Genomic DNA, 21,141 nt, shown 5'->3' on the forward strand with positions numbered 1-21,141 from the left:
TAGCATTGTTTTTATTGCTATGTCAAATAGATACTCCTGTGATACTTCATGCTTGCTTGTACTTTTTAATTTTCAACTTTCCAATTGGAAGGCATCTCAACCTTGGCTAGAATAGATAAACTTTGTGGCCTGATTCTGAACTAATCTACTGGCCCATTTGTTGTTGTTGTTCCTTTCTCTCTCTCTCTCTCTCTCTAGTTCAAGATATATTAGCTCGAAATATATCAATTGATAATGAGATAAGAGAAATAGTATGTTAGAACCCGAAATATATTGAAAGATAAAAGATAAACAAACTACAATAGCTACCAAGTATTAGAGGTACTTGGACAGTCCCTCTTGAGATATCACTCAAGCCAAAACCATACTCACTCATTGGATACCTTCATCCTTACACCCACACTCTATTTATAACACTCTCCCTAACTACTTTCCTATCTAATTACTAAGGTACTCTCAATACCCTAATAATATCCCTTTATTACCCTACGGACCAATCCTATCATTACCCACCCCTTAAAACACACCTTGTCCTCAAGGTGTGACTAAACAAAAACTTTTTTATATATATATTTTTTATTTTTAATAACCCGCACAAGAATTTGAAACCTAGCCTTGCAAAGTCAAATTGAATCGGCTGTTGTGGTGGGGTGGTCATAGGACGTCAGTGGAAGGTAGCAGCATGCACAAAATGGTGTGGTTGCTACTTGGTGCAGGTGATGGTTGACGATCGGTGATAGGTAGCAGTCAGCAACGGTAGCCGCTGCGGTGGGCGATGGACAGCGATGGCCGAAGGTTGGTGACGGACAGCGGTGGTCGTTGGTTGACGACGATTTGTTCTGGACCTTGGTCGACGACGTTAGTGTCGAAGATGCGAGCTGGGAAGGGGGAAAGCACTTCGCAAGATGCCAGTTTCGGCCCGTCGGTGACGGCGGCATCGTGCAGGCGGCGTGTATACAGACAGGAGGAGTGCGACGGCTAGGGTTTCTCTGAACGTGGGTAGAGGATGCCCACTTAGGTCAGTTTTTGGGTTAGACCTAGGGGACAACCTGGCCCAAAACCCACACATCAAAACATTCACTATTTTTGTTTTTCTAAAGAAATGGGCCTCATGAACTTTATCGAATTGAAGAAACTCAGCCCAATTACTCCATTCTCTTCTTGGGCTTCTAGGGCCAACTTTTCCGGAACCTTCTCCCTTAATGTGACCATTAGGGTTCCTTCTCCTTCCTTTCTTTTGTGACCCACCTCGTTGAAGGGTTTCACTTTCAAGAAGCTTCCATCGATGCCTCCACCAAGTCTCCTTCTCCGACCGCATCTGCCATGGTCGCCGGCGATGGCCTTTGTCGGCCATTTTTCTCACTTTCTTTTCCTTTCTTTCATGATTATTCACCTTCTCACGAGCTTTGCAGTTGTTGATGCTCCATCTTCTACAATGTCTTCGACTCTTTCGAGCCTTCATCTTTCGCCATAAAATCGATAATGGCCCTTGGTTTTTCTGAACTCTAGCCTTTCTAGTCTTCTCGTGCCTGATCTCCGAATTTCGACGGCCTTCGACGAGTTCAATCATTGAGGGAACATATGAAGTTTCGAGCACAAATCGATGTGGTCTTTCCCTTCTAATTTGATTTTCCTTTGGTTGTTCCAACCTCTCTTCCCTGTGAACAGATTTTTGCTTGCTCTTCAACTTTTCTTCTCTAATCATCGTCTTCTCATCCCCATATGGTCGTGTCATCTTCACTGATATAATCTCTTCCTCTGTTTTCTCTAGTGTCTCATTGTTTTCCTTACGAAGCAAGGATCGGATCACCATACTTTCTTGTTCCATCTTATTAGTCATGGATTGGATCCTCAAGTCCATCCATTCCATCATCTTATCCATCAATTGAAGAACCTCTTCAGGTGTAGAATTCAGGGCCAGAAACGAGTTGCTCTGATACCTCTCTTAGAACCCGAAATATATTGAAAGATAAAAGATAAACGAACTACAATAGCTACCAAGTATTAGAGGTACTTGGACCCTCCCTCTTGAAATATCACTCAAGCCAAAGCCGTACTCACTCATTGGATACCTTCATCCTTACACCCACACTCTATTTATAGCACTCTCCCTAACTACTTTCCTATCTAATTACCAAGGTACCCTCAATACCCTAATAATATCCCTTTATTACCTTACGGACCAATCCTATCATTAGAGCACTGTTAGAACCTGAAATATATTCAATGATTGAAAAAGCGCGCCTAGGTGAGCGCCTAGGCGCTAAGCGCAACTATTGCGCAGGCGAGGCGATACAAATGAGGCGCGCGTACCTCTTGATAAATATCGAAGCCCATGAAGCGCGGGCTTCATGGGCTTTTGTTTAAAAAAAAATATAAAGATCCATACCCTAAACGCAGAAACCCTTGCGTTTAGGGTCTGTTTTTTTAAATAGAATTACAACGCTGAATGCGCCGCACGACTTTTTCAATTTGTTTGATTTTTTTATTTTTATTTTTTTAATAATGGAAAGAATCTCAGCAGACCGATTGTCTGTTTAATTTCCCTTTCCCACGTCATCATCTTCTTCTCCTATTGTATTCGGTATTCCTTTTCCTTCCCATGCACGAAAAAAAACTCAAGAGTCACGATACGGTGCCTATTTTTTGCCCTCAATTTCAGCTCTCTGTGCATCTCTCTTTCTACTTCGTTTTCGAGTCTCTTTGCATCTCCCTTAATTTCGACTCTCTCTGCATCTCCCATGGCCGGTGGTCGTGACTCTCAACAACTCTCCCTCTTCATTTGTAAGCTCTCTATCTCTCTGTTTCTATTCTTTTATCTATCTAATCTGTATTTCTAATTTTTGAATTCTCCAACAGAAGAGTCCATCTCTTTCCCTCTATATTTCTATTCTAATTTCTTCATTCTTCAACGGTCCAACTTTCCAACATATTATATTGACCCGAGTCCTCAACCAAGCAACTTCATCTCCTCTTCAAATTTATTTGGACAGTAAGCTCTTCCTTTTTTTTCCCTAATTTTCTCACTCTAAGACAACACTAAAATTTCATTTATTTTTAATTTTAACTATCGATTACAATTTAGATGTCTAATGAAGGCTCAAGAAAAGATCCGGCATGGAAGTATGCTACTTTGGCAAATTCTCAAGACATTGCTACATTTATTTGTAGTTTTTGTTCAAAAATAACCAAAGGAGGAGTTTATAGGGTGAAACAACACCTTATTGGAGGTTATAGAAATACAACCGCATGCAAGGAATGTCCGGATCATGCGAAGGAAGAAATTAAGGAGCACATGTCCAAGAAGAAGGAGATCAAAGAACAAAGAAATCTTATACCTGATATTGATGACCAAGATTTCGGTATGTATGATGAAGACAAGGATGATTTGACTATTACTAGTTCGAGTAAGAGGCCTTCTAGTCAACGGCCAAGTTTAGACTCGAAGAAGCCAAGACAGAAGGGTCCGATTGATGCATTTTTCACCCCTAATCCAGAGTCAGTAGTTCTGAATCGAAAGAATGGGAAAGGGAAACAAACAACACTCAATGAAACTTACAAGAAGGAAATGAGGGAGCGCACAGTACAAAGAATTGCGCGATGGTTTTATGACTCCGGTATTCCTTTGAATGCTTGCAATTACGAAAGCTTTGCTCCTATGATTGAAGAAATAGGACAATTCGACCCTGGGCTAAAAGCACCATCTTATTACGAGCTTAGAGTGCCATTGTTGAAAAAGGAGTTAGAAGCAACACATGAATTGATGAAGAGTCACAAGGAAGAGTGGGCCAGGCTTGGATGTACTATCATGGCCGATAGATGGACTGAGGACATTAATTAACTTCTTAGTTAATAGTTCTAAAGGCACAATGTTTATTGAGTCCATTGATGCTTCATCTTATGTCAAGAATGGAAAGAAAATGTTTGAGCTACTCGATGATTTTATCGAGTGCATTGGAGAAGCCGATGTCGCACATGTCGTTACTGATAGTGCTTCAGCAAATGTAATGGCGGGTAAGAAATCAAATTCCTTGCTCCTCTTCAAATTAGTGTTATGTTAAGTTAAACATTAGGCTGACTAATATAATATGTTCTCTTCTTATTTTATTTTGTTACTAGGGAGATTATTAGAAGCAAAACGACCAAATTTATTTCGGTCACCATGTGCTGATCATTGCTTGGACTCGATGTTGGAGGACATATTGAAGATCCCAAATATCCGTAACACATTGAAAAGATGCATGGAGATCAGTAATTTTATTTATGTTCGCCCATGATTGTTAAATATGATGAGACAATTTACGAATGAGAAGAAGTTAGTTAGGCCAGCTAAGACTCGCTTTGCCAAGCCTTGCATAACATTATCAAGCATACATCGTCAGAAGAATAACTTGAGGAAGATGCTTACTTCTGATGAATGGAAAAATAGCAAATGGAGCAAGGAACAACAAGGCAAGCGAGTTGTTTAGACTATTGATGGCATCATTCTGGAATACAATTGTATTTGCTCTTAAAGTATCGGGCCCTTTAGTTCGAGTGCTTAGATTGGTGGATGGTGAGAAGAAGCCTCCTATAAGATATATTTATGAGGCCATGGATAGAGCTAAGGAGGCCATTGCTAAATCTTTTAATGGTAAGGAAAGACAAATACAAGGACGTTTTTCAAATCATCGATCAGAGATGGGATCTTCAGTTGCACCGTCCTTTGCATGTAGCAGGATATTATTTAAATCCAGAATTCTTCTATTCAAATCCGAATATTACAGAAGATGATGAAGTTGTTAATGGGATGTATGCATGTGTCACAAGAATGGTCCCTTCTCCAGAAATACAAGACAAGATAATTCAGGAGTTGACCAAGTACAAGAACGCTGAAGGGATATTCGGACAACCCATGGCGGTTAGACAAAGAAATAAAAGATCTTCCGGTAATATTTAATGGTACTAATTTATGATGTTTGGTTCATTACTCGGTTGAAAGTTATTAACATAGTTTACTTCAATACTTCAATTTAATAGTGGAATGGTGGGATGATTTTGGAGTATCAACTCCAAATTTGAGGAAGTTTGCTATGAGAATTTTACTTGTAGTGCATCTGGATGTGAACGGAATTGGAGTGTTTTTGAACAGGTTAGTTTTTTATGACACTGAGAAATATGTTTTTAACTTCTTGTTTAGAAACTTAGATGTATTGTTATAGAACTTTTTTCTTTTATACTTTGCAGCTTCATAGTAAAAGAAGGAATAAACTTGCACAACGTTGTCTAAATGATTTGGTTTTCATAAAGTATATAGAGCATTGAAACGACGACGTAACATGCGGAACACAATCGACCCTATCTCTTTAAAGGATATCGATGATAGTAATGAGTGGTTGATAGGGAGAATGGATAGTGATTCTGAAGAGGATAATGATCTTGTGTTTGGTGATGACTCCTTAACATGGGGTGATGTTTCGAGAGCTGCGGGAAAGAAGAACCTGCCTATCATTCTAGAGCAAGTACGTCAAGGTCAAGAAGTAGGACTACGACTGGAGCTTCAAGTTCTTCTCAATCTACACGGCCCACACCCATACAATTGATTGATGATGAAGATTACACCGAGGAGGAAGATGCAGATGGCTACAAGTCTAATGATGAGGAGAATGAAAATGGTGAAATTGAAGGACTATTTAGTGATGATGAGTTTGATCTTTAGGATCATTTTCATGTTTTTGTGGACAATTGATTCTTTATGCTAAGATTTATGATGTTTCTTATCTTATTTGGCTTTTATATGTTTTATATGTGTATATATATATTTTTATTTGTTTTTATATATAGTGCGCCTCGCGTAAAAAAGCCCGTACTTTTTTTTGCGCCTCGTGCTTAAGCTCCAGAGGTCTATTGAGCTTTTGTGCGCCTCGAGCTTTTTAAATCACTGAATATATTGAAAGATAAAAGATAAACGAACTACAATAGCTACCAAGGAAAGCGCTCCTTTGGCAGAACTTTATGCGCGCATTCTTTTGGATTACTTGGAGAGAACGAAATCAGAGCACCTTTAATGACAAAACTCTCCCTTTTTACAGTTATTTTGACGCTATAGTCTATACAGTCATTACATGGTGTAAATCTTCCCCTATGTTCCACCACTATAGCTACACTTCCCTCGTAGCTAACTGGAAGTGCTTCATGTAACCCTCTATTGAGGTTTTTGTATCCATCATTTGAGGTTGTTTGTAATTTTATTCATCAATGAAATTGTTTTTTTCACAAAAAAAAAGTATTAGAGGTACTTGGACCCTCCCTCTTAAGATATCATTCAAGCCAAAACCATACTCACTCATTGGATACCTTCATCATTACACCCACACTCTATTTATAACACTCTCCCTAACTACTTTCCTATCTAATTATCAAGGTACCCTCAATACCCTAATAATATCCCTTTATTACCCTATGGACCAATCCTATCGTAGTATTTGGACAAAAATTTTAATCTGAATTCCTTAATTGGAAAAAGAATCATTGAACCTCGACCACATTGAAAATTTTGGAAGGATTAAGTTCTTGCAAACACTTTAAAAGGAGTTACAAATTGATGCACCTTTTATGTATTATTACTATTACTCTCTCGTCAATAGCATTTTTTACTACCAACCTTTTGGTTTGGACTCCATGGGATTTTAGTTCACGATGTGAAAAGTAGTTTTCTGTTTTTTGAAATAGAATTCTGCAAATATAAAAATGCTACTCGCCAATGGTAAATATGAAATCAATAAAAATTAATTTTAGATATAATTTAATGTAGTAGGATTTTGGATGATCTTGAAATTAGTTAGTAATTAGTTCTACTCAATTTGTTGACATCTTCTATCAACAGAGGATAGCTTATTGATCTTTATTTATTCATAACAGAAGGTACAAGCCTTCGTTAATAGAGTTATTGTTGTTCTATTTTTATTTATTTTTTGAGGATCTCTTGTACTCTCTTTTGTATTCCTTCTTTTTATTAATAAAAGAAGTTTCTTCACCTCCAAAAAAATAAAAACCTTGGAGAAGATTATAGAGTTCCCCTGCTCTCACATTCCTCTCTCTCACTACTGATAAAGGCATATACCCCTTAGATCCCCTCCCATCTACTTAAATTCCATACTCCACTAAGTCCCGTCATCTAGTTGCAAGTGAGCCCCAAACTAAAGTACTTCTCCCTTCTCTCTCTCTGATACACAGATAACTGGTGGCCTATCACCATCTGATCTCAACCTCTAAAATGACATTAATATTTTAGATTGGACTTTAACATTTTGTTTCTAATAAAAGAAAAGGATAATTAACAACGAGAGGATGGATTTCTTTTAAGAGGATGGAATTGATGTGGACTTAATTAAAAATTCACAATTCTGTTATTTGTTTTGTTATAGACTTTTAGTTAGCCAGGATTAGCTGGACAGGACTTAATTTAAATATTTATAAAACGAACATTTTGTCCAACTAGAATTATAAAATTCTCAAAAAAAAAAAAGGAGAAACTATAATTATGAACCGATGCTAAAATTCGTTTTTATGATTATATTCATAGGCGTAACTTGCAACCTCACACATCAAGGCATCACTTTCTGCATGCATTATATGATCATCTGCAATACTTTAGGCTCTTGCTGTGTTGTTGTACGAGTGAGATTTTCATTGATAGTTTTTATTTAATGAGTGTATCAAACTGTGATCTAATCCAATGCCTTTATAATGTCAAATTTGTTTATGAAATAGAATTTGAAGAAATATTTTACTTTGTAATGTTAATTTTTTCTAAAGTAGACATTGTAACAAATCTCTGTTGTAGGGAATATCAATAAAAATGGTAGCTGCAGGTGCTGAACATACTGCTGCTGTCACAGAAGATGGAGAGCTCTTTGGATGGGGCTGGGGCCGGTATGGAAACTTGGGATTAGGCGACAGAAATGATCGATTGGTGCCCCAGAAAGTTTCTTCTATTGATGTATGTTGACAATTATAGCATTCTTTATCTCTTTGTCGCAATTAATAATGATGTAAGGTTCCAACCAAGCCTTTGGATTAATGATGCATTAAGTGAAAGATTTATAATATTTAGCAGGCGACTAAAGGTCTTTTTTTTTATTAACGCTTTGGGATTAACACATAGCCCACGAAACATGCAATACAAGAGTTGCGATTCTAAGTTTGAGCTATCTATCATAATGATGCGAACATTTTCATATTAGAATATGGAATATGGCCTAACTGGACAGTGGTTGGGATGATTTGTTATAAAGGTAGACTGAACTGTTGGAGGCATCATAGTTTGTTCCATGTATTCAATCAAAAGAATTGATTACCTTTTTTTGTGATGATTTGATTACTTATTCTCAGAATTGACTTTCTTTACGTGAGATATGTGCTCTTGCCATATTATTAATTGGGTTGTTTGAATACTGGTTGAATTTAATTTTCTTACTTTATAACCATAATTTTCCTACATGATTATGAGATAAAAATTCCAATGTAGTTAAAACCAATTAAAATTTTTCTCAAGCTGGTTGGACACATGAATTAGAGCGCAAATTTAGTCTTGATATTTTCTTAGTTTTGGACACATGATGTAGTGGGATAAGGATAATCTTTGTAATTTTCTTTTAAACTTGGATATTGGTTTGGTTTATTTGTTATGTAGTTTTTAATTTAGTGCTTTAGTTACTTTGAGTTAGTTGGTATGCCAGACCTTTATAATCTCAAATTTCAAATAGAAAAACAGAGGCCACCGAATGCAAGCTCTTATTAGAAAGATGATACAAACAAGGGAGCAAAGCATAAAAAGCACAAAGAGGCTAGTGGGAAAAAAAAATTCAACCAACCAGAAGTTATCGAACATTAAAAAAAATGTGAAGGTGATAAAATCTCAAGAAAATGCTTATGGAGAAGTTGAATAGGTAGAAAAGAGAACCTAAACCTTATCAACTATTAACCAATTTAACCTAAGGTAAAGCAGTAAATACCAAAAATCAATTTAACAGCCTAAGAACTAACAATGCCTACCAACATATCAATATTGTACATCATAATACTAGGACTTCTATAAGAATTTACCCAAAAATGCATTATTGAGGTAATTTTTCTTTTTCTACATCAATTTGGCTCATTTGAATGTACTAGTGAGCCATATAATTTAGCATGTGGAGCATGGATTCTGCAATCAAAGAGATGACCAATTTTCTTGGTGTACTTAATAATCTAATTAATTTTGTGGTTAAGATGTGTATTTACTCATACAACATTTTGATCTTTGTTGGCTGAAAATGAAATCAAATTTCGTTTTAGAAGTTCTCGTCTAATGATAATAGCTTAAGGGGGCATTTAAGGCACTGCTGGATTTTGGATCTGCAAACAATTTTTTGAGGAGGTTTGTGGAGAGAGGGGTGGTTAGAGAGGAGAGAGAAGATGCTAGAGAGAATTAGGGAATGCATAGAGATGGACTATATTTATGAGGAACAGCAAGATTGTACTTTTGAAAAAGCATCACTCTGTGCGTTCATATGAATATTGAATTCAAAATCAAAGAAATAATAAAGGAAAGTTTTAATTGATCTGACTTACTGTTTTTTGCAAACCAGTCTGCCTAACGCAAATACATCGTATTCATGAATCCATTATTTTAAAAAGCATAAAAATGAAGGTGGATTAGATGTTGAAAATAACCCTTAAAATTCACTCCATGTTTGGATTTAGTCATTCATGATTTTTGTTGCTTTGTTCTTCTATCTACCTCTTGGATTATCTTGTAAAATTTACATTGGCAGGGTGACAAGATGGTGATGGTTGCTTGTGGGTGGCGGCATACAATATCAGTTTCCTCTTCGGGTGGATTATACACTTATGGATGGAGCAAATATGGGCAACTAGGACATGGAGATTACGAGGATCGCCTTGTGCCTCACAGGCTAGAAGCATTACATAGAGATTACATTTCTCAGGTGGCTTTTCTGCAGTTATTAATCTAGATGTTAGTGGCCTCTGTGTATGCATGTGTAATCTCACTCATCTGAAGATTGACCTTTGAAGAGAATAATTCTTAGAAGGGACTAGAGCACAAAGTTTTTGAGTTCAAATCTAGTTCCTGTATCCTCATTTAACAATTGATAGTTCCAGTAGTGGATCAATATTTAAATTCTCCTTCTCCCTTGAAATTGATAGCTCAAGCGTTTGAACTCTTTTCTTAATTGAGATGATATAGGTCCCACATAAGAGGGGTGTATTGTGAAGTTTTTGAATAATTAAATTAATAAGATATGCTTCAAAAAAGCAGGGATGCTTGCTAGCTTCCTCTTTTATGTTTAGCAAAGGGGTAGGCAGGAGGTTTTCGAGGTAGATAGGGGCATATTAGTGCATTCTGACCATTATTTGCTGGAAATAATGGTGCTGAATGAAAATTCTTGGGGTTGATTGCTTTTGGAGGATCCTTTTGCTGTGATGTATCGTATGCTTGCTTCATACAGTTGGTTGACATTTGACCTCATTAAGAACCATTAATTTGTACATGTCATTTAGATGCATTTTCCCTCTTTTTATTAGTTTTTTCTCGTTTCGCCTTTCTTTTATTTGTATTTACATTTTTATGTCTTCCCACTCTTTTGGAGTTTGTATCTTTGAACATTTTATGTTCATTTTCATTCATCAATGAGAAGTTCATTTCTTGTTAACAAAAAATTTTCAAATTTATTTTTTCAGAATTGTAATTTGAGGCACTGTTGTCTTAAAAATTTCAGATATCTGGTGGTTGGAGGCATACAATGGCTCTTACGACTGATGGAAAACTTTATGGATGGGGATGGAATAAGGTTTGTCTGTTGGGGAATTCACTTGTAATTCATTATAAATTTATAATCGTTGCAAGTAGTCTGTTGATTAATGGATTACTGGAATGAGATCTACGCTGTCCGTCCTCATCCCCAAGCAGTCTAATGTTGTTAAAATCTCAAATGATAGACACATAAACTTAACTATGGGCATTTTGAAAAGTTAGACTTGAAGCATTTCTTCTGCGATGATCTCAAACTCTCAATCAGCTTTCATAGACAATAGACAGATAGCAGCTCCAATTTGAATTGCCGATGAAGCTGGAGATAAGTGATGGTTCAAAAGGAAAAAATGGTTGATCTTTAAATGAGATATTTGTGAGCCCTAGCGACTCTAAGGAGAGAGGGGCCTTCTAGGATGAACTTGATGCTATTGGAGGTTTCTGCTCTTGTTGCTGGTGTATAGGTGGAGATTTTAACATCACAAGGTGGCCGTTTGAGAAGAGGAGGGCACATAACCAAAAGCATGTGAAATTTTAGCAATCTTATCAATGATCTCAAGCTCTTAAATGGGGAGTATTAGGGGTGTTCACGGGTTGGGTTGGGTCAGGTTAGGGGTTTTCTTTGGACCAAGCCGAATTTTCGGGTTGATCAGATTAGAAAACTGCTGAAACCAAATATGATGGCCAACCCAACCCAACCCTACTCTAAATTTTCGGGTTGGGTTGGGTCGGGTTACTAGGTTGCTCTTAGTTTCAACTTCTATGGAAAGAACAGGACTATCCAGTGCAAACACAAGGAAAAAAACTAACAACATTCCCTCACAATCAAAATCATTGAAAATTTGAGAGAGACAGAGGGCAAGAGGAAGGAGATAAATCTGAGGGGAAGAGAGGAATCAAGGGGGAGGACAAGAGAATACATGGTTGCCATGGCATTTCTGATTTCTTACGGTGCATATTCGAGCCTCCATGGACCATTGTTCAGCAAGTTTCACGGATCGTTGTTCAACGTGGATGGAAAGGGAGAAACGAGAGAGACAGTGGGGAGGGGGAGCGTTAGACAGAGGGAGGGAGTGAGATGAGGGAGAAAGGGGAGTGGGAGAGAGAGAGACAGGGGGAGGGAGAGAGATGAGAGACAAGGGGGGAGGGGGGAGGGTTAGACAGAGGGAGGGAGTGAGATGAGGGAGAAAGGGGAGGGGGAGAGAGAGAGACAGAGGGAGGGAGAGAGATGAGAGACAAGGGGGGGGGGGAGGGTGGAGGCGGCGTAGAGAGGGGGAATGAGGTTGAAGAGGATAGAAACCAAACCCTAAATAGGTTATATATATATATATATTTTTTTTTTTTAATTTAATATAGTTCGGTTTGGTTCGGGTTGAACCAACCAAAAAACCTATTCAACTCTCTTTAAAAATTGAACCCAACCCAACCCGAAAAAATTTCTAACCCAACCCAACCCTTACGGTTTGGGTTGGGTTGTTGGGTTCGTCGGGTCACCGGGTATTTTGAACACCCCTAGGGAGTATACTTGGTCCAATGGCGAAGGGAGACTGGATTCCTCTCAGATTGATAGGTTTCTGGTTAGCTAGGAATGGAATACAAAATTTTTCTCCACCAGAGCCTCCAGACTCTACAAAATTCCGTCAGACTATTTTCCATTGCTTTTGGAAACTGGTTCTTTTAGATAGAAGCATATGCTTTTCAAATTTGAAAATGTGTGGCTTGTGTGGCTTCAGATCCTTCATTCCTAACGTTTCTTGAGGATTTGTGGAAAAGTAATCATTCTGATGGTTAGCCTCACTTTCCTCTGATTCACAAGCTCAAGATCTTAAAAAGTAGATTAAAACAGTGGAACAAAGAGGTGTTTTGCTGCATTACACCACAGAAAACCTAGATAGCAAATGCAATAAAGACCTTGATGAGGAGTAACTAGGTGGCCTGACCGTGGAGGAAATTTCAGAAAGAGGCATTCAAAACACAGGTAGCCGACGTTTTAAAAAGGAAGACAGGATGTAGAGGCAGAAATGCAAATTGAGGTGGCTTGCTGAAGGCAACAAGAATACTAGCTTCTTCCACAAGTATGAAAATTCCAAGAGGAAGAAGAGTTTTCAATCACGGAAATTTTAAACAATGAAGGGAGGAGGTGAACAGATAAGGGAAGATTATTGAAGAATTCATACAATTCTTTCAAAAGCTTTATTCCAAGAGGTTTGAGCCTAACTTGAGCATTAAAGGCATGGAATGGAATCCCATCCCATTTGATCAAAGAGATGATTAAAAGAGCAGTTGATGATCTAGGAGCTAGTAAAGCCCCTGGGTCCTACGGGTTTACTGGAGAGTTTATTAAAAAAGACTTTGAACATTATTAAAGGGAACTTCCTTAAAGTGTTCCACGACTTTTTTGAGAATAGGATCCTAAACTCACGTGTCAATAAAACCTATATATGTTTGATTCCTAAGACGGTGAGAGTAATCAAAGTAGCTGATTTCTGCAACATAAGCTTGGTCTCGATTGTCTATAAGATCATTGTGAAAGTTTTGGCAACTAGGCTTAAGACAATCGTCCTCTATACTGTGACTCCTAACCAATCTGTGCCTTTGTTTCATAAAAGGAAAATCATGGATTCCGTTTTGATAGCTAAAGAGACTGCTGCAAGGCCTTTTTCTGGGACCTGATCGTTGACAAATTTATGGAGAAGCTTGATGGATGGAAAATTTTGCTGCTGTCTAATGGGGGAGGCTAACCTTAGCCCTTTAAGTCTTTAACAGTCTTCCTATTTATGCCTTTTCAATCTTCAAGGCCCCTACAAAGGTTATGAAAGAGATGGGAAATATTGTGAGAAACTTCTTTTGGAGCAGTGGTGTTTGTCATCCTCAAGACACCTAGTTCAATGGGGAATTTCTTCTTTGCCTAAAACTTTTGGCAGCTTGGGCATAGGTTGTTTGAAACAAAGGAACGACACCCTACTTCATAAATGGCTTTGGAGGTTTCGTCAAGAAGAGAGTGCTCTATTGAGGAGACCCCCCTTCCTCCTAAAGGGAAAGCTTTTGAGAGACCTTGGGTGAACATTGCATACTTCCTTATCAATTTTGTCTCACGGTCGTCGCTACTGGACGACGAAATGGATTTTGGAATTTATTGATATAAAGTAAAAAATGGGTAGAGAACAAGCTTATGGAAAGACAAATGGTTGGGATCTTCAACCTTGGAGAACCAATTCCTGAATTTATTCTCCATATCAAGGAAGAAAGATGCTTCAATTGCAGATTGCTGGAATGTCATGCCGTGTGATTGAGATTTAGGCTTTAGAAGAGGTTTTCGAGATTCTGAACTTCATAGCTTGCTGTCTCTAATGGAAAAGTTAGCCGCTTTTCATAAAAATGGGGGAAAAGATAGAATTATGTGGGATCTCGAGAGTGGAAATAGATTCCCTACAAAATCCCTTTTCCACAAGCTGAACGAAATTACTTTAAATAGAGGGAGTTTGGAATATTATTAGGATATTAGGAGGGTGTATTTGTGTTAATAGGAGTTGGTCAGTGGAATGTGTTACAAATAGAGGGAGTTTGGGGGATGGGAGACCCACAGAGTGGTGTGAAGTTATTTTGGGTGAGTCCAGGTCTCTGAAAGTGCTTGCTTGGGTATCATATTTACTTTCATCATTTCAGTACTAACTTCCTACTAAGTTGGGTGACCACTTGGGAAGTCCTCGTGTTGCACCCCTTTAGATTAAAAGTACTAACTTGCTACCACTTTCCATTACAAAATTAATTGGGTTTAGCTGGTTGATTCTTGGCTTTTGTGAAAATGAATTAAGGATCAAGCATAAGGGTCAATCATTTTTATGTTGTGTTTTGTGTGCTTTGGATAGAAAAGAATAAGATAGTTCTGACAACATTTTCTAAATATATGACCGACCCTTGGTGGTGTGACGAACCCTAACACCACTAGGAAATTATACTTGTTGTCTCTCTTTTTTCTTTCCAAGAGTTTTTGTAATTATTCTCTCAAAACTTTATGGTTCAATTGGAAATCTTATTTTCTTGTTAAAAATATTAATGGATAATGTAATGCATCATGAGGAATTTGTTCAATAAATTAAGGAAGAATAAACTTAACGATTCTAAATAAATCCATGTAAGACAATTTTTATATTGGATATGGAGATGCATTCCTGCAGAGGCTATATTCCTAGCAGTGAACTTGTTAGTTATTTTGTTCCCTTCATCTAGTTGGCATTGATCTCTATTTTTCTGTCATGTACAGTTTGGTCAGGTTGGAGTTGGTGATAATGTTGATCATTGCTCCCCTATGCAAATAAAGTTCCCCCAGGATCAGGCACATACTTGTTGCTTATTTTCTAAGATTTTGTTAAGAATTTCAGATATTTTGTTCTGTGAAGATTTTTATTTTTATTTTCCAACTCCTATCACATAGGAGACATGATTAGCTCATTACTCAATTTTTGTCCTTGCTCTCTTCACAGAATGTAGTTCAGATCTCATGTGGATGGAGGCACACACTGGCTGTTACTGATAGGCAAAATGTGTTTTCTTGGGGTAGAGGTACAAATGGGCAGCTTGGACATGGGGAGTCAATTGACCGGTAACACATATAGCTGTTTGGACTAATATGCAGTATTCTTTCTACTGCAGTATTTTTCTAGAACTTAAATTATCAAAATTTTAATGGATATCTTCAATTTTGACATCAACACATTCAGTCTAATTTTTTTAATTTTATGAAGTTAAAGAATATATTAGGGTGATTATACATCTATTTGTAGTCACCGAAATGCCCCTTGCTGGCATCAAAAGCTGCAATAGAAAATTAGCTCACTTTTTGTTGGATGCTCGTGGTCCCATTTTCCCATATCTTATTCTGGTCTTCTTTTAGGTAACAACCTGAGATCTGTCGTCTTATGGGACCCTGTTATTAAGAAAGACCAATAGATGCTCTCCAATTGGAAAATGACTTTTTTCCTCAAAGGAGGTTGTTGTAACCATTCTCTAATCTGCACTGAGTAGCATTCACATTTATTTTCTAACCCTGTTCATATTTCCGGTTTTTGTCGCAAAGACTTCAGAAAGATTGATGATGTTTTCTGTGGGAGGGGTTTCATGGAGGAAGGCCTCACTTGGTGCCTAAACATGTGTATGATGGATTTAATGGGTGTGGGAATCCTATTAGCAAAAACCTTTTGCCCTATGGCACAGACATAGAGTCATCATTAGCAAGTTTGAGATGACCCAAATGGGTGAGACTCCAAGCAGTGGTATCTTTCATAGTTCAATTCCAATCGAATCCTTGATCATGCCAAGTTTTCTTATTAGGAAGGAACTAAACATCCGTTTGTCAATTCCATTGGCCATGCGGATAGTTGGTGGAATCATTGACTTAATCTACAAAGTAGGATTCTTGGATGTTCGCTGTGTGTTGAGCATGCTGGGTGGGTTCGACTTGTGAGGTTTTGAAGGCGAAGTTATTGTCTTGTCCGAACCCACTTCATACATCATTCCCAGTTTGCCCACTGCTTCATTCTTGAGTCCATTCTTAAATTGGCTCTATAATACGTTTTGGAATCTCCCCTAAAACTCCCACAATAATTTCTAGTCGATGGCAGTCTCCCTCATTTTCTTTCTCATCAGTGTTGAGATTTGTCCTCCATAAAATTCCTTCTTGCATTAGTTAAAACTGCTCCATAGTATTCTTGTCTCAAAACTACAAGAAGGCTTCTTCCATTCGGCTCCTATCATGCTAAAGTTTATCTCTGCCAGAAGCTAGCCTTCAGCTTTCTTTCTCTGACAGTCAAATGATACCATTACACTACAGTAAATAATACCAACTAGGGTCATTTTTGTCAAAGATTGGCATCTTTAAGCTGTAGGCAGTACTTGGTAACCACCTTTTAATCCTCTGTATTTTTTTTTTATTTATTTTAGGTAAGAAACTGCAAGAATTTTCATTGAAAAATCACAGGGAGAATATTCAAAGTAGGTCATTCTTGATTTGCGATATGGCATCTGCTGAGCAAGAAATTCCAACTATCTTTGGGTATGGTTCCCTAGCCTTGATTGTTCCTCCGGTGGATGTACCTCACCTTCTCCAACCATGTTTCATTTAGAGTCCTATAACACTCACATCCATTTTTCAGATGGGGTCGCCCTTCTATCGTCAAGAATCGAAAACAAGACCTTCTCTATAGAGTTTGACAAGAGAAGCAGAGGAAGGATAGCAAATATAACATATGCTCACACGTAGATATTTTCACATAACGACAAAAGAAGCGGCGATAGTGTGGAAAGTCGATAATCTAGTTGATCACATTTCAGCCCCACAAAAACAGAAGTTCTTGAAGAAAACCCACTGCAACAATGGCTTCGGAGACAAGAAACATCAAACAAAAGGGGCCATTATATAGAAATTGCGAAAGTCCTAAATGTAGGAGGTAAAAAAATTGAGTGGCCTCAGCAAGGAGAGATTTTAGGGGCAGGGAGGACTTCTGCGAGTTGCTGCTTGGTTTCCTTAATGGTAGAAGCCTTTCTGCTAAGTGATGAGTAGTCCCTAGACCACTTATTCCTCCACTGCCCTGTTGCCTACAATGGTTGGTGTTTAGGGGCAGGGAGGACTTCTGCGAGTTGCTGCTTGGTTTCCTTAATGGTAGAAGCCTTTCTGCTAAGTGATGAGTAGTCCCTAGACCACTTATTCCTCCACTGCCCTGTTGCCTACAATGGTTGGTGTTTAGGGGCAGGGAGGACTTCTGCGAGTTGCTGCTTGGTTTCCTTAATGGTAGAAGCCTTTCTGCTAAGTGATGAGTAGTCCCTAGACCACTTATTCCTCCACTGCCCTGTTGCCTACAATGGTTGGTGTTTTATTTTGAGCTTAGATGGGACTGTTTTTATGCCTCCCAAACAGAGTGGATGACTGGCTCTTGGAAGGGCTCCAGGGGCTGAATTTCAAAAGGAGACCGTTGACTCTTTAGTTGTGTGCTATGTGAGCCAATTTTGGCTTATTTGGAAAGAGAGGAACTTCAGAATTTTTGAGGATGAAAATTGTTCAACTGATTCTTTTGTCAATAGTATACATCACTTGGCTTCTTGATGGAGTGCAAATCACAAAGATTTCTTTTGTAACTATGGGCTTTCCATGATGAGTTATAACTTGTAAAAGATTCTTAGGTCAACAGCAATGTATTTGTATTCATTCTTTCTCGTACTTGTGATAGCTTCTTTTATATAACTTCTAAATCTTGATTCATTTTTTTCACCACTACAACTCTGGCAGCTGTATCATCAATCTACTATAATATATCTCCATGGAAAGAATTAGTTCAGTAAGGTAGTTATTGAAATCGGGAAGAATTAGATTCTCTACAATTTTCTCCTCTATTCAAATGCTTGGAAATCCAAATAAATTCCCCCTTATATTATCTTCTTACTTTATTCCTCCCCGTCATGTTATTTCCCTTTGGTTTTTTGCTAATTAGATTCCAACTTTTCATGCAATTGCTCAGCACAATCAATCGACTTTTCATGTTCCTTCAAGCTGGATGACGCCTTTATTTCTCTATCACCAATCCAAAAATCGTGCGAATTCATGGCGATTCTAAAAATCCTAATATAATAAAATTACTTTCCTTAGTCCGTAGTACTAGGGGAAAATACTTGTGATTGACTCCACGGAAAGACCAAGAATTCGTGCCGCTGTTTCTTTTTACCGTACTCGAGTTCCATTTTTTGGCTTTTAAGGATCAGTTGGTGTGAGTCTCGTGAGTTGCTTGATATGGTGGCTTAACTCTTTGGTTGGAAATCTCTGTTGGTAGGAAAATTCTTCTGCACAAATGAGGTATTGGGAGAAACTCTTGTATTTTCTAGGAAGAGTAAAAATGAAAATGAAATCACAAAGGCTAAAGTTTTCTATATTTTAATCGCTCTTTAATACTTTAGGAGGATGCCTTATCTTTGTGTTTTGTACATTATTTTCCATTGGTATTTATTCTTTAATTGAAGGAACGCACCGACAATCCTGGCAGCTTTAAGTGTGGATGGTTGTGGTCAACAGATCGAATCCTCGAATTTAGATTCATCTTCAGGTGCTTGCTTTATTCTACTTACTACTGCCTATATTTAATGAGTGAATCTTAAAAGTATGTTGATTGTAAAATTTTAACGTTCTTCTCTCATGTTATTTCTTGTGCAGGAAAAACTTGGGTGTCCCCAACAGAGAGATATGCAATTGTTCCTGATGAGCCTGTAAGCTTTATTTTAACTGGTCTTTCCATTCTTGCGATATAATATTGCATAGTATTCAAAAGATTCACTTAACATAATATTGCATAGGTAGTCTTAAATCTCAATGACTATCTATGAATCCTTTGATTTTAACTCTTAAAGCCCAAAAATTCCCAAGGAGAATACAGTTTTCCCTGCATTACTACTTTCAGGTTGCATTATTATTTTCTGGTTAAATTATAAGCTTGGTTCATGACCTTCCTGGAGGATATGTCAAATAGAATTTTTAACTTTAAAATGTGTCTAATAAGTCTTTCCGCTTTAAAACTAAAAAGTATTTAATAGCTTCTTAATTTTTCAATGTTATGTCTAATAAGTTCTCAAGTCTTGAACTCTCAATTTTATGTCTAATAAATTCCTAATTTATGAGACACTTTCAAAAGTTCAAGGATTTATTGGAGATAAAATTGAAAGTTCAATGACTTAATTGGACACTTTTTAAAGTTCAGGGATCTATTAGATATAATATTAAAAGTTTAGATACCTATTAAGCACTTTTTAAAGTTCAGGGACTATTAAATACAACTTTGAAAGTTCAAGGACCAAACTTGTAATTTAACCTTATTTTTTGGTGTTTGCTGTTGCCATTTCTTTAGAAATTTGTCAGATAAGATACTTTCTTTCGTCCTTGCATTTATATGTAAAAAAAGCAAATGTACTGTAACAAGCAAGCCGGGTTGCTCACAAGTGGCTTGGTGCAGTTAATGCTTATTCTATTACTAAAAGTCCGAACTTGTTTCACATTTTGCTCGAGTTTGGTGAGGTTATTAAAATTACAGATAACTGCTTTGAACTTCAGTCCCTAAACTGTTTTCTCATCTTGATGACCTTAACTAGATCAGCCTTCCCAAAGTATGGTTTGGCTCTACTTGCAAGTGCTCAAAATGCTCTCTAATGCTCCTCAAGACTCAGCATCCTTGACTTGTGATAATGTGATTAAGCTTTCAATATTAACAGCTCTGCTTATCAGATAAAACTATCAATATTTGTAGAATATGAGCGTGAGATTGATGTTTGAAGTCGAAATATATGAGAAATATTAAGAATATGTTGAGCGGATATTTGGGAGTGATTTTGGTACAAGTAAAATTACTTTCCAAAATCTCTAGTATATTATTGTTACAAATTTAAATAGAAAGAGAGTGATTTTGATAATATCAAAATTATTTTTAAGCATGCCCTAACCTTTGGTAATAATATACGAGTGATTTTAGAAGATGACAGTCAAAATCACTCCCAAACATAGCCTGAATATACTATAATCTATAGGCTTGAGTTTTTAGATTTAGTGATAGTTTAAACATAGTATGAGCATGAAATTTTATGTTCAATTTCTTGTAGTGTTATTCAATATTATTGATAGTTATTTATTGTGTCCTGCACTAATTTTTTAACCGACTAGTGAGGGGATGTATTGAGAATTTTTAAGAAAAAAGGTAAATATATTATAATCTATTAACTTGAATTTAATGGTAGTTTAACGACAAACAGACCGACTAATGTATGGTATTGTTTGATTCAGGTTCAGGGGCAATCAACATCTGTGAGGGGTAATGGGAGCGATGCCAGCGTCCCTGAAAATGATGTAAAAAGGTTACGTGTCTGATCTTTGTATGATTCGAAATATGTTCCATGCACCCCTTATTGTAAATTCTATCTATTTTGTTAGAAATTTAGTGTCTCAAATTTGTGTAGAGGTAAGATAGGTAACATGAACCATATGACAGTTTACCCCATCTTTTTTGGGTCTAAATATTCTACTTTATTATGCTTAATAGCTTAAGTTCTAAATGTTCTTTGCTTCTTTGTACCAATAACTTCAATGGTTTTTTGTGGCTTGAAAGTTTAACCCTGTTAGACGATCACATGTTCTTTTCTTCTTTCTTTCTATTTTTGTGTATAAAAGTTATGGTCTCTGGGTCAACATGAAGTTTAATTAAAAAGTTTTACAGGTGTTTGGACATGGTAAATCAAAATTACAGTTCCTTACAAAAATGTTCTTTATCTTTATATTCCATCTTTTTACTGGTTTTCTTCTCGTTTTTTTGAATCGTAGT

General features: G+C 37.1%; 1 protein-coding gene and 1 pseudogene across 4 annotated transcripts in view; both read left to right on the forward strand.

The window, feature by feature from the left end:
• UVR8 (Regulator of chromosome condensation (RCC1) family protein) overlaps positions 1 to 20,891 on the forward strand; it is a 28,293-nt gene extending 7,402 nt beyond the window's left edge. For 2 of the 3 annotated variants that reach the window (XM_022293712.2, XM_022293711.2), the window contains 8 exons: positions 7,826 to 7,981; positions 9,798 to 9,971; positions 10,764 to 10,835; positions 15,060 to 15,131; positions 15,280 to 15,398; positions 18,803 to 18,885; positions 18,993 to 19,045; positions 20,607 to 20,891. In XM_022293712.2, the coding sequence (XP_022149404.1) occupies positions 7,826 to 7,981; positions 9,798 to 9,971; positions 10,764 to 10,835; positions 15,060 to 15,131; positions 15,280 to 15,398; positions 18,803 to 18,885; positions 18,993 to 19,045; positions 20,607 to 20,690 (813 nt within the window). In that variant the 3' untranslated portion in view covers positions 20,691 to 20,891. The remainder of the gene's footprint in view (positions 1 to 7,825; positions 7,982 to 9,797; positions 9,972 to 10,763; positions 10,836 to 15,059; positions 15,132 to 15,279; positions 15,399 to 18,802; positions 18,886 to 18,992; positions 19,046 to 20,606) is intronic. The other variant, XM_088124404.1, reaches the window with a different exon arrangement.
• LOC148213211 (uncharacterized) lies at positions 6 to 5,777 on the forward strand (annotated as a pseudogene). The gene is made up of 4 exons (XR_015790956.1): positions 6 to 4,014; positions 4,120 to 4,928; positions 5,020 to 5,131; positions 5,227 to 5,777. The product of XR_015790956.1 is annotated as an uncharacterized LOC148213211 (transcript).
• Positions 20,892 to 21,141: the final 250 nt, after the last annotated feature.

The sequence above is a fragment of the Momordica charantia genome (genome assembly GCF_013281855.1).
Source record: "Momordica charantia cultivar OHB3-1 chromosome 1 unlocalized genomic scaffold, Mcharantia_2.0 BLBB01000001.1, whole genome shotgun sequence".
Classification (NCBI taxonomy): Eukaryota; Viridiplantae; Streptophyta; class Magnoliopsida; order Cucurbitales; family Cucurbitaceae; genus Momordica; species Momordica charantia.